Below are 14,613 nucleotides of genomic sequence, written 5' to 3' on the forward strand. Positions count from 1 at the left end.
CTGCGGTGGCAGGGCAGGGTAGGTTGATGGGGAGATATGACAGGGGAGTTGCTGAGGGAATGGTCTTTACGGAAAGCACTTGGGAGTGGGGAGGGAAATAGATCTCTGGTGGTGTGGTCCTTATGTAGGTGGTGAAAATGTCGGAGGATGATGCAATGGATATGGAATTTGGTGGGGTGCATGGTGAGGACCAGGAGGATTCTGTCCTTATTGCGGTTGGAGGAGTGGAGTTTGAGGGCAGAGGTGCGGGAAGTGGATGAGATGTGCTGGAGGGCATCATCAACTACGTGGGAAGGGAAATTGCGGTCTATACAGAAGGAACTGGTGGAACTGGTCCTCCTAAGAGCAGATGTGGCAGAGGCAGAGGAATTGGGAATAAGGGATAGCATTTTTACAGGAGGCAGGGTGAGAGGAGGTGTAGTCCAGGTAGCTGTGGGAGTTGGTGGGTTTGTAGAAGATGTCTGTGTTGAGTCAGTCACTGTTGGTGGAGTTGGGGAGGGAAGTGTCTGAGATAGTCCAGGTGAACTTAAGGTTGGGATGCAATGTGGTGGTGAAGTTGATGAATTGTTCAATCTCCTCGTGGCGCCAATACAGTCATCAATGTAGCGGAGGAAGAGGTGGGGAATGGTTCTGGTGTAACTGCGGAAGAATGTCTGTTCCATGTAACCGACAAAGCGACAGGCATAGCTGGGGCCTCCGCCGCATCTCCTCACAGGAGGGCCAGTACTCTTTCTTAAGTGTACTCTTCAGTTGTAATACTGCTTTCTTATTTAAACCAGTGGACCAACGAAAAACAATTTGGAAGAAATACCCACCAATCACCTCCCTGTTTTCCAATGACATTACACTTATTTCTCACAGGTAGAAACAGGTTAAAGAGACTCTGCTATCAGTTTTCTGTGCTGTATTGCCATTGTCCTTCTCACAGTGCTCCTTTCTCCCAGTCTGCTTCACAGTAATCCTACCCAATTGCACATTCCTCCCAATGTTCCACAGACATGCTGACTTACCGCACACTCCTCCCAGTCCTGCACACTCCTCCTACTACGCATGTACTTATCCACTGAATCACAGAGATCAAATTTGGTGTTAAATTTGAAATCTTTAACTCCAAAGTTAGTAAATGTCTTCAACCTCATTGCCTTGCATTATTTCCTTTTCTGTTTATTAGACAAGTGGCATCGTGTATTAAGTTCTGTCTGTGTGGAAAGACTGATTCCAGTGTACCTTACTGTGAATAACGAAGAAAAACTGTTTGTAATTGGAGGAGGCAAGCAAAAGGCATTGACCTTCATTGGCACTATTCGAGGTGAATTTGAATTAGATTTTTTAAAAAAAGACTAAATTATTTAAAACTGTTTTATCCATTTGGGGCAATTTGAGAGGTCTTTAGAATTGGCATGTTAAGTCCCCTTTCCATCCCCAATCCTTGGCTTTCTGATCTTTACTAGTGCCTTTTTAGGTTTTGAGAGACAAGCGCACATCCAGCAGTCCTAACCTTGCTGGCTGTATTGCGGGGTTTGACATCTCACCCTCTGCAATGTTTATGAGATCAGACACCTTTTTAAAGAATTGTGGTCATGGCACCCTGGAGCCTTTATGAGTTAGTCTGCATGGTGGAACCTTTTGAATGGTAAGTTCATGAGCTTTCCTCGCTCCCCCTGTGAGCTGCTCTACTCCTTGCCCATGATCCTTCATGGCCTCTGTGCCAAGAGATACCCCCACTCATGTGGCCCATTCTAGTGAACTTGAACCCAGCATAAGATGCAATGAACCCAACCCTATAGTAACTGTAAAATGTATTAAAAGTGCTTCAAAAACAGTCTTTCATTGAAAACTTTTGACTCTGTCATTAAAAATCCTTTCTCCTGTCAGGCAACAAAAAAGTCACTTGTCCAGATCCTTTCAAATCTAAATATCTGAGACAACAGATAATTAAACTTTGCCGTGGAGTTTTGAAGGCTATGGGGTCATTTTTGGAGGCTATGACATACAGTGCTTGGCATATATAGTGTATGCTGGAATGAGGATAAGTGAGGGGTGACAGATTGAGAGACTTCCTGACTTTGTTCTAACTGGGACAAAGGCTCAGAAGCATGAGGTGAACTTGTTAAACAGCCCACATGTGCTTCCAGCAGCCCATGGTTGGGTCAGCTTGCCCAACTATTGCCCGCCCACATTCCCCAGCAATGAAGATCCATCCATATGACCACTTTCTCCAAAGGTGAATAGGTCGAGGCTACCACACCTTGTTGTCCATACATGACGTGCAAGTTATAAATATTATTTATAGTTTTTATGCCTGGTAGAAAATCAGTCCTATAGAATCTGGTCAAAGTCTTCCAAAATAAGGAGGTTTTAATCATAGATTGAGGAACAACCAAAAGATTTCATGTGAGCATGAGTTGAATTTATCACAATAAATGTTCAGGAAAACTGATAATTTATCCCTCATATTTTCTTCCTTACTATTTTTTTATGGCAGTATATTTAAAAGTTATATATGTCATGACTTCATTCATTTTGTAATTTTGCTTGAAATGTTAATATGTTTTAAAATTTCCTTTTGTATAGATGGAGTTGTGACTTTCGATTCATTGGTGGATTCTCGGGGCAACGTAGTGTGTTTTATACTTCAAAGTACGATCCTGAGAGGAATGAGTTTATAATTGAATACAGAGCTTTATTGTTAAAGGTTCCGTTGTTATTATGTATTTGATTCTATTACGTCTTGGACTTAAGGTGTGAGCGTTTTCCAGAAGGCTGCATCAATCATGGAGAGGTCTTTACTGTTCTGATCTGCAACCAATCTTTATAGTCCCATGAAAACCTGACATTAGATATTATTAGGTATATAAAACCCTAAATGCCAGCGTACCTATTGCTTCCCTGTACTAACACCTAACAGAAAGTTTGAATTTCATCCTTTTTGTACATAAAATCATTTTTAATCCAGAAATCCAAGATTTTTTTTAGGAATACAAATTGGTCCTGAAATTTCCAGAGCAGGAAAATGTGTTGCTGGAAAAGCGCAGCAGGCCAGGCAGCATCCAAGGAGCAGGAGAATTGACGTTTCGGGCATCAGCCCTTCTTCAGGGCTTATGCCCGAAATGTCAATTCTCCTGCTCCTTGGATGCTGCCTGACCTGCTGCGCTTTTCCAGCAACACATTTTTCAGCTCTGATCTCCAGCATCTGCAGTCCTCACTTTCTCCTGAAATTTCCAGGCCAATAAAAGCTCCCTGTGATCTCTTATGTACATTAAATGTCTTCTCTGTAAAGATTTAAACTTGATCAGTGTCTAAAACAGAGACCTTGCGTTATGACATTATTTTTGTAGCTTATCAACTGATAAATTATGGGGGATTAAAATGGGCGATTAAATTAAGCTGTGCAGTACACTTTTATCAATCAGATTTCGGATGAATTTATACACTTATGAAAGTAAGTGTGCTGAACACTAACTTCTTGCATGTTGATAATTGTGCAATGTTTATTCAGTGCCAGTGCAACATGCTACTCTTCAGTGGATTCCTGTATTAGCCTCACAAAATTGAACCCAATGTTCAATGAAGAAACTTCTACCAGTACTGTTAAAGAGATAATGATTTATTTTTAGGCTAGTTGCTGGATTATTTCTTTTGACTGCTGTTGAAATTATATTCATTTAAGATCTTTTCAATACTTGTGTAAAGTTTGAGTATTCTGTATGGTCTGTATATGGCAAGTATTCTGCTTTGTGTTAAGGTTTTTTTTGTTCATCTAAATTCTAAGATTGAACCCAAACAAGTTGCCTCCAGCTATGGGTGACCTGATAGATTTGAGCATGAATGGGGGAATGAAGAAGCTATACAGAATAGAACAGGCAGTGGCGTGGCGGTGGGGGGGGGGGGGGATCTTCAGCAGAAGCCATCTCTGCAAAACCTTTTCAGGGAGCTATTTTCTTACCTCAACTTGTAACAAAGTAATAAGGTCCTAACATGATGGCGGCAGTGAAGTAGGCAGTGGTAGGCTTCCATGTTGTTGCTGTTTTCTCTTTTCCCTTTTCCCTTTTTTTTGGTGGAAGGCAGCTTCGCCTGGGTCTGGTGCATGGCGGCTAGTGAGTCCGCAGTGGGACTCTGACAAATGACAGTGAGGCAGCTGGTAAGCCTGGAGCAGGACTCTGGTAATAGCATCAAGGAGTTCGTTGGTGGAGGGGGTGAGCTCCTGGACCTGGTATCAGCTGCACTTCAAAGACGGCTATGTAGGCAAGGTGGAGGACAGATGTTTTGAGAGGCTGCTGTGGCAGTAATGATGGTTTTTTGTGGTAATTATGGGGGGCTTCTGTCCCCTGGGATTCCAGTAATCTGGCATGGATGACCTACATCAATGATAGCTTCTGTCCTGATATCCTAGCACCCTTGCATGGTGGTCTCGCAGCAGTACTGACTTTTCATGAACCCAGGAGCCATGAATTGAATCAAGATGATTTTTGTGTTAATTTTTAAAAATGAAAGATTTTCTTATCTGTGCCTTCTGTTATCAACATAGGTGCCAAGTTATACCAACTTAAACAGATAGAAGTGACAATAAATGACTATTCTAAATTCAGTGAGAACCACTTCGAGATCTCATTACTTTATAAAAGAGGCAAGGACAGAAACTTGGCAATTGGTATAGCCACCATTCTAAAGTGGTCAAACTGTGGCTATTGTTAACAAGAATTTTAATCATTGGCTTTGTGTTTCTGACTCCTTCTTGGTTCTTGGTGGAGATGTAACCAATATCTTACATTGCTATATTATAAAGCTTTTGAAGCTCTTCTTATACAAAGTAGCATGAGCCTCATTTCATTTATTCTTGTTAAAGGTAAAAAGAGGGGAGTGTATATAAGATTTTGCACACACCGTACAGTTTGGGATGCTATTAACTACACAGACCTTTGCCTGCACCTTATGTGAACTCATCTATTTTCTAGAAGTAATATTGCTTCCAGTCTCTTAATGTGCAGCTAGTGTGCAACTGGTCAACGCATTATGCAGGTTGTTTTGATCTCATTATGAAAATACGGGACAAGCTGGATTTCTGTTGTAGAAACATATAGTATAGGGACACTGTTCAGTATGATCTTGGCTGATCATTGAACACAGTACCCTGTTCCTGCTTTTACCCTGTGCACTTTGCTCCCTTTAGCCTTAAAAACTAGATCCAATCTTGAAAAACATTCAATGTTTTGGCCTCAATCACTTCTTATGGTAGAGACCTTTAAAGGCTCACCAATGTCTGGTTCCTAAATGGCCTGCCCCAATCCTTAGACTGTGACATCCGATTCTTGATAAATGCTAGGCCAGCATTTGTTGCTTATTCCTAATTGCCCAGAAGGCAGTTAATAGTCAAGCACATTGCTGTGGGCTTGGGTCACATGTAGGCCAGACCAGTTAAGGATGGCAGTTTCCTTTCCTTCCCTAAGGGACATTTGTGAACTAGATTGGTTTTTCCTGACAGTCGGCAATGGATTTATGGTCATCATTTGATTCTTTTTTTAATTGAATTCAAATTCCACCAGCTGTGGTGGGGTTCAAATGTGGGTCCTTGGAACATTATCTGGTCTCTAGATTACCAGTCTAGTGAGAATACGACTAGGCTATTACCTTCCCCATTATCCTGTCAGAACTTTGTTGATTTCTCAGTAACCATTGTTGATTGTTATAAAAGTTTCTCCTCACAGGGTCATACAGCATGGAAACAGACCTTCAGTCCAACCAGTCCATTGCGAACATAATCCCAAACTAAATCAATCCCACCGCTTGCTTCTGGCCCATATCCCTCCGCAGCTTTCCCATTCAAGTATTTATTCAAATGTATTTTAAAAATTGTAATTATACCCATATCGGAGGAGGAAGTAAGGACTGCAGATGCTGGAGGTCAGAGTCGAGAGTGTGGTGCTGGAAAAGCACAGCAAGTCAGGCAGCATCCGAACAGCAGGAGAATCAACGTTTTGGGCATAAGTTCTTCATCAGGAACACTTGCTTAGGAAATTCTTTCCACGTATGAACCATCCTCTGTTTAAAAAAACTGCCCCATGCCTTTTAAAGCTCTCCTCATTACCTTAAAAATGTGCACCCTGGTCTTGAAATTCCTAGTCCTAAATGGTTTACCCCATGTCCTTGCCCTGTGATCCCCCAGTTCTTGTCTCCCTGGTCACTGGGAACATCCTTCCTGAGTTTACCCTGTCTAGTCTTGTTAGAATTTTACAGGCTGTATGAAATCCCCCCTCATTCTTCTAAACACTAATGAATATAGTCCTAACTGATCCAGCCTGTCTTCATAATGTGAATCCTACCATCCCAGGAATCAGTCTGGCAAACCTTCACTGCACTTTGCCCATAACCAGAATATCCTTCCTCAGATGATCTGGCTTGGTGGACTGTAATCTTTTAAAGAGCAGAATGGATAGAAGAATCTAAGGTTAGATAATAAAATATTCTGGGGTTCGATTGAAACAACAAAAATTATTATTATGTGAACTTGAACATTACAACATACGCAATAATGACTAAATAGGTATACTGAACTTGTCAGATAATGATTCACTCTGTGGACAATTTTGACTCTTAACCTTTCAGATTGATGTGAAGTGGATATGAGTAAACAGACAAGCTGTGGGTGAACACTCTGCAGACTGTGTTTTAAATGGCCAGTGCAATCAAGACACATACCATCTAGATGTAAATTACACTGTGGGTCAGTTAGTTCAATTAAACTTCAATCTCCTTTGCAAGGGTTTCCAGTTTTTAAATTTTAATGATCTAGCCTTGAAATTCGCTCAAAGCCTTTCTGACACTGACTACCTCAATGGTCGCTGATAGCCGAATTCAATCTCTTCTCTCTTGACTGAGGTCTTCTGAGACAGCTATCAATAATTAATTACCAGCATGATTTCAACTTTTATTAAACAGAACTTTAGTTAGGCCACACTTGGAATATTGCATACATGTCTGGTCACCAGAGGATATGGATGCTTTGGAGAAGGTACAGCCAAGATTTACCAGGATGTTGCTTGGAGTGGGGATTTTAGGTATGAAGAAAGGTTGGCTGGATTGGACTTGTTTTCACTGAAACACAGGAGGTTGAGGGGTGACCGAATAGAAGTTTATAAGGTTGTGAATAGGATGGATAGAGTAGAAAGTAGCATGCTTTTTTCCAGGGTGGCGGGGTCAATTACGAGTGCACACAACTTCAAGGTGCGGGTGGGGGAAGGTTTAAAAGAGATGTGTGAGGCAAGTTTTCCACAAAAAAGTGGTGGTAAATGCCTAGAACGTGTTGCCCTAGGAGATAGTGGAAGCAGACACAATAGCAGCATTCAGGAAACACCTGGACAAATACATGAATAGGAAGGGAATACAGGGATACAGATCCTGTAAGTGAAGACAGTTTTAGTATGGAAGGGCACAGTGTGGAGGTGTAGGCTTGGAGGGCCAAAGGGACTGTTCCTGTGCTGGCTTGACTGAGCTATAGCCAAGTTTCTCGAAACTCTCATTTTTCTCAGCTGCATCAAGCAAGTATAACTAATGGACCTCACTCACTGTAGTCTGCACTGAATTTTCATTTGCCCCCAGGGCTGCTCTTGAGACCTAACTATCTGAAGTCTATGAACAGTACTACTTGTGCCAGATGGACTCCTTTTGCTTCAGTACTTCCTTCAAATGGCATACCATCTTCATATTGACATGTTTACCAGTCTCTGGGTCATGATCCTGACTTTCCATCATTTTTTAGATGGAATCAATAGTATGATTGTATTATGATTTCAGCAGTTCACAAATAGTCCCACCAACACTATTTTCAGGGAAAAATAAGAAAAGGCAATAAATACAGGATTGCTAGTGTTTCCCAAATTCACAGGAACAAAGAATAAACTCTGCTGCCATTCACCTATGGCAACAATGAGGCAAAGAAAGAAGCCGTTTGGTCCTATAGTTTGAGTTCCTGCTAGAAAATTTAACAGAGGTATCCATTCTTGTGGGAAAAGTTCCTGCAAAACTGCAGATTCTTGAAGCAGTATAAAACCATAGAAAAGTTACAGCACACAAAAAGGCCACACTCAGCTCATTACATCTCCATTACTGAATAAGCCAGCCACTCACTCTAATCTGACTTTCTAGTGCCTGATTCATAGCCTTGCAAGTTACAGCACTTCAGATGCAGATCCAGGAGCTATTGTAGTGATTTGAACGATTCCGCTCAGTGATCAAACTGAGCAGCAAATTCCAGACAACTTCAACCCTCTGGATGAAAGTTCTTCCTTGTGTCTGTCTGATACTTCCATTAATCAACTTGAACCTATGCCCTTTGGTAAGTGACCTCATCATTAGGAGGAAATATCTTCCTGTTCACTTTATCCAAGTCTCTCATTATTTTGTATACATTAATTAAGTCAAACCTCAGCCTTCTCTGTTCTAAGGAAAACAACCTTAGTTTATCCAATCTATATGAAAGTTAAAGTCACCCATGATTAAAATACTGCCTTTGTTACATGATTTATTCTCTGATGTACCATGTAACTTCTGTTATGGGGCCTAAAGACCATTTCTATGAATATCTTCTTTCTCTTTTTATTTCTTGCCTTGATCCACATTGATTCTACATTTTCCAGTCCAAGATAATTTCTTGCTATTGTACTTATTGAATACCAATAATACAACTCTACCACCCTTTCCTTGTTGTCTGTCCTTTTAAAAAGTCACATCCTCCTAAATATTTAATTTCTCAGCTTTGATCTTGTTGTAACCATACCTTTATAACGACCATAAGATCATTCTCATTGGTGTGCATTTTTGCCATAAATTCATTTATTTTGTTCTGAGTACTACGAGCATTCAAATAAAGAGCCGTTAATATCACCTTTTTACTACTTCTTCGCTCTTTGAACCTATTTGCTGCAGTTTTTCTATTTTTGTACACTCTGTCCCTTCCTGTCCACTCTGGATATTGTCATCCAAATACCTCTCCTGTAATGCTGCCATATCTGCTTGCTTTATAAGCTAACATTTCCCTTCTCCCAAACCCTTTCCCCACTGCTTCAAGTTTATAACTCTCGTTATACAATTTGCCAGGACGCTTACCTCTGCACATTTCATCTGAAGCCCATCTCAACAGTTACACTTCCTTCTACCCAGTACTGGTGACAGGGTCCCATGAACTGAAATCCATTCTACTCACACTAATCTTTGTGCCACATTTTAACTCCTTGACTTGACTTATCCAATGTCAATTTGTCCATGGCTCAGTCTTAATCCAGAATTATTATTTTGGAGGTTCTTTTTTTTACATTTTGCTCCTAACGATTTTAATTATGTAATACAACCTTCTTTCTTATCCAGCCAAGATTGTTGGTACCAATGTACGTGACAACTATTGGATATTACCCCTCCATCGCCAAGTTTTTCTCTGGCCCCAAGGTGATGTCCTTAAACCTGGCACTGGGCAATTAACAGAATTTTCAGAATTCCTGCTTATCCCTGTAATTGTGCTGCCTCTATCACTGCTATATTCCAGCTTGCTCCTCACATGTGAATGGCTCTCTACGCCAAGGTGCTATCGTCTGTTTGCTTATAATCCCTGCAGCCCCCACTTTTGTCAGCACAACTTCCAAGAATCTTGTAACTGTTGGACAGTTGCAGGGGCTGAGGCTCCTCAAGAGTGATCTCTCTGGGTCGTCATACAACCCTCACTTGTAGTTACACTGTCTTGTTCCTGATCAAAGACCAAGTTTGAATGACCTAGTCTGAGGAGCATGACTGACCTCTGGGGCCTAGTGTCCAGATAGCTTTCCCCTTCCCTGATGTGGTGCAATGTCTGCAACTTAAGTTCCAGCTCCTGAACTTAGGTCCGACGTTCCTTCAGCTTCCAAACGCTTGCTTCAGATGTGTTTGCTCTGGATCACATTGCCGTGCAGCAGTTTCCACATGTTGCAGCTGCAATCTATCAGATGTCCTGCCATCATCATCATCTTCTTTGATTTGGTTTGTAAGTTAATTACTTGAGATTCCCTGCTCTTTACACTCTAATGATATTTAATTTTTATAAACCAAAGCAAAAAGGAAATCACTAGTATCAATCTGATACTTAAGCAGTTATTTTTAAGAAAGAAGTGAAGAAAACTTCGGGGAAACCTGAACACAAATTGAAGACATTGATTTTACTCTAAAGACTAGATGTATTCATCACTTGACCCGGAAACTAGGACTGCTAGATTTTACCTGGGCATGGGTGACCAGGTTGCCTGATGCCTCCCCCAGCATGGATTTAACACTAGGGTGGTCAGGTAAATCATTGGCATGTTTCCATGGCATTCAATTTTACATTCCCTTTTGTCTGTCAACCTGTTCTTGCATTTCTGGACATTATGGCATCTAAGCTGCCTTACTCAATTTATGCATGAAACATGCTGAAGTTAATTATAATTTTTTTTTCAGGAAATTGTCTTGTTCTCTGGGCTGCCTTGGATAGATTCCTAAATGCGACTCTTCTTCTTGTAGAAGGCATAGTAACTGATTATGAAGCTACAGAATACTATCTGGTGTATTATTACTTCGGTGCGTACAGTATTCTAAAGAATTTTAACTACTGATAATATGAAAACATGACTCATTGTTTGTCTGAGCTGAACTACCCAAACTCTGGTTCTACTCTTATTTATGACTAAAGCAAAATATTGAAACACGCACAACCTGAAATAAAAAATATCAAATTCTCAGTAGGTCTTCCAGCCCTTGAGGAGAGAAAACAGAATCAGTGATCTAAATTTTTTCAGTGGCAAGTGGGAGGCAGTTCTGAGATTCCTGCACCATTTCTCTTTTTAGCACTTTTCATCAGCGTAGAGTAAGGCTACTGGCAGTGAGCATTACAGCAATCTTGCCCTTTCTGCCTCTGTTGTGGAGAATGGCTAGTTTAGCTGTCATCCTACTGTAATTTTAGTAGAATTAGGATTCTTTGATAAGTAGATATAATTTGCAAACTCTCAGAGGAATAATGAACTACAAAGAAACCCTACTGTTATGTGATGAACCAGACCAGAAGTTATTCTGATATTCTTTTATTGACAGGTTTTGGAATAAAAAAAACTCTTTTGAGTTTCAGTAATGCTGTAAGTTAGATTTGTTTTCACTGCAGGACCTCTTGTGAAGTAGTCTGAAATGATTTATGTGCCAGAGTCCTTTCTAAATTAATGAAAGTTCAACAGTTATTTAAAGAAAAAAAATTTACTGGACTTCTTTTGATTGACAATGTACCTGTTGCAGTTTTCAAAAAAACATGAACTATAAAATCTGATTGAAGATTTGTAGCTCGGGTATCCGTTGTTGTAGTTCTGCTCGCCGAGCTGGAAGTTTTTGCTGCAAACGTTTCGTTCCCTGGCTAGGGAACATCATCAGTGCGGTGGGAGCCTCGTGTGAAGCGCTGCTTTGATGTTTCTTCCGGTATTTATATTGGTTTGTTCTTGCCGCTTCCGGGTGTCAGTTTCAGCTGCAGTGATTTGTATCTGGGGTCCAGGTCGATGTGTCTGTTGATGGATGTTCTTGCCGTTTCCGGGTGTCAGTTTCAGCTGTAGTGGTTTGTATATGGTGTCCAGGTCAATGTGTCTATTGATGGAGTTTGGGGATGAATGCCATGCTTCTAGGAATTCTCTGGCTGTTCTCTGTCTGGCTTGTCCTATGATAGTGGTGTTTTCCCAGTCAAATTCATGTTGCTGGTTGTCTGAGTGTATGGCTACTAGAGATAGCTGGTCGTGTCGTTTTGTGGCTAGCTGATGTTCATGGATGCGGATTGTTAGCTGTCTTCCTGTTTGTCCTATATAGTGTTTTGTGCAGTCCTTGCATGGTATTTTGTAAACTACGTTAGTTTGGCTCATGCTGGGTATTGGGTCCTTTGTTCTAGTGAGTTGTTGTCTGAGCGTGGATGTTGGCTTCTGTGCTGTTATGAGTCCTAAGGGTCGCAGTAGTCTGGCTGTCAGTTCTGAGACACTCCTGACGTATGGTAGAGTGGCTAGTCCTTTTGGTTGTGGCATGTCCTCGTTCCGTGGTCTATCTCTTAGGCATCTGGTGATAAAGTTGCGTGGGTATCCGTTTTTGGCGAATACCTTGTATAGATGTTCCTCTTCCTCTTTTCGCAGTTCTGGTGTACTGCAGTGTGTTGTGGCCCTTTTGAATAGTGTCCTGATGCAGCTTCGTTTGTGTGTGTTGGGGTGGTTACTTTCATAGTTTAAGACTTGGTCTGTGTGTATTGGTTTCCTGTGTATCCTTGTGGTGAATTCTCCGTTGGGTGTTCTCTCTACTAACACGTCTAGGAATGGGAGTTGGCTATCCTTTTCTTCTTCTCGTGTGAATCGGATTCCTGTGAGTGTGGCGTTGATGATTCTGTGTGTTTTTTCTATATCTGTGTTTTTGATGATTACAAAGGTGTCATCAACATATCTGATCCAGAGTTTGGGTTGGATTTGTGGTATGGCTGTATGTTCTAATCTTTGCATAACTGCCTCTGCTATGAGTCCCGAGATTGGTGATCCCATGGGTGTTCCGTTGATTTGTTCGTATATCTGATTGTTGAAGGTGAAGTGTGTGGTGAGGCACAGGTCCAGTAGTTTAAGTATGCCGTCCTTGTTGATAGGTTCGGCCTCCTGTGTTCTGTTATGTATGTCCAGTAGGTTGGCTATTGTTTCTCTGGCTAGGGTTTTGTCAATTGAAGTGAACAGTGCCGTCACGTCGAATGATACCATGGTTTCTTCTTTGTCTGTGTGTGTCTTCCTGATGACGTCCAAGAATTCCTGTGTTGATTGTATGGAGTGTTTGCCACATCAGCTAGCCACAAAACGACACGACCAGCTATCTCTAGTAGCCATACACTCAGACAACCAGCAACATGAATTTGACTGGGAAAACACCACTATCATAGGACAAGCCAGACAGAGAACAGCCAGAGAATTCCTAGAAGCATGGCATTCATCCCCAAACTCCATCAATAGACACATTGACCTGGACACCATATACAAACCACTACAGCTGAAACTGACACCCGGAAACGGCAAGAACATCCATCAACAGACACATCGACCTGGACCCCAGATACAAATCACTGCAGCTGAAACTGACACCCGGAAGCGGCAAGAACAAACCAATATAAATACCGGAAGAAACATCAAAGCAGCGCTTCACACGAGGCTCCCACCGCACTGATGATGTTCCCTAGCCAGGGAACGAAACGTTTGCAGCAAAAACTTCCAGCTCGGCGAGCAGAACCACAACAAACATGAACTATTTTTGCAATCTGAGTTTGTTCCACTGAAATGTGTGTCTTACTGAATGTATAGCTGAATTCCAAATAGTTTAGAGTTTCTTATTGCAGTAGAATGGCTATAAAGACATTTTAATGGATAGTTTAAAAATAATATTAATGAATTTGCTGTATTTTTGTAGTTAACAAACCAGATTTTGTTTTTGTTTTTCGTTCTTACAACAGATTGAAGACTGGGAAAGTATAATTCTTTTCGAACAGATATTTTTGAAGCAGTGTGTTTTCAGTGTGGTATTTTGAATGAGATTAGATTATTGGAAGTTTACTTGTTTTTCACATTCATCGCTAAGCACTGGCCATATTGAATACTGGTTTGAGTGGTTATGTAGGATACGTGGAGAACATCAGAGCAGACATGGAGTTACAGAGGTGCATATTGAGGAGAATGGTGGGGGTTTTGGGCATACAAGGGAACATGGATGGAGAATAGTGGATATGGTGGAATTTGGTTCTGGCATGGAGTCTGAGGGGACGTGGGGACAAGACAGATATGAGGCAGAATGAGGGTATAAGGAAGTGTGAAGGGGGAATAGAGTTGTGATAGAGTTTGAATGGAGCGTGGTCTGAAGAGACATGGAGGGGCATGAGGGATATGAAGGAGCATGGAGGATGATTTTATATGTGAGCGAAGTAAAATAGCAGTTTTCAATAACTCAGCAAATGATATTTCATTTTGCAATTTTAAAAATGCACTATTCACTGTAAACTGCAACAAATTGGAAATTGAAACCATCATTCAAAAGTGTCAAACGTTTTTTGGTATTTATGCTTCCAATCACCTTTGAAAATACATTTTGGTCCTCAATGCATCAAGTATTCTGTGATGTTATGCATACCATGAAATGTTGAGTATACTTATAGCTTAAGATACAAACAAGTATTCCATCCCATTTTCAATGCAATGTAGTTATTTTGATGTATCACATTGAGGTTATAGTTAATTAGAATGACACCATTGTTTTTTCATGTTGAACAACAGTTTAAGGAAGTAAAGAGCTAAACAAAGTTTGAAATACATGTCGTTTGTAAGATGTAATATTAACCAATCAAAGTGGAGCAGGAATTCCACCACAGACTGATCTGCCTGAACCATAAAGGACAACTGGGCATCAGATGATGAAAAGGCAACAGAAGTTCCTGTTTGTAATTGTCCTTTACATGTCTCTTAGTTATTTTATCATAAAAAGAATCGGTGCACAGATACTTAAAACCTTGGGCTTCACTCCCTCTAACCCTGCATTCTGAAACCTGTAGTAGTAAATGTTTGAATGGGTTAGTATGAGTAA

The 14,613-nt window shown here is 40.9% G+C and overlaps 1 protein-coding gene across 1 annotated transcript in view; it reads left to right on the forward strand.

The window, feature by feature from the left end:
- Positions 1-14,613, forward strand: part of LOC132836636 (cation channel sperm-associated auxiliary subunit gamma-like) — a 265,261-nt gene that overhangs the window by 69,179 nt on the left and 181,469 nt on the right. Inside the window, exons 4-5 of the mRNA XM_060856028.1 lie at positions 1,027-1,052; positions 1,177-1,309. Coding sequence (XP_060712011.1) covers positions 1,027-1,052; positions 1,177-1,309 — 159 coding nt within the window. The remainder of the gene's footprint in view (positions 1-1,026; positions 1,053-1,176; positions 1,310-14,613) is intronic.

This window comes from Hemiscyllium ocellatum, chromosome 47 (assembly GCF_020745735.1).
Source record: "Hemiscyllium ocellatum isolate sHemOce1 chromosome 47, sHemOce1.pat.X.cur, whole genome shotgun sequence".
In the NCBI taxonomy this organism is placed as follows: Eukaryota; Metazoa; Chordata; class Chondrichthyes; order Orectolobiformes; family Hemiscylliidae; genus Hemiscyllium; species Hemiscyllium ocellatum.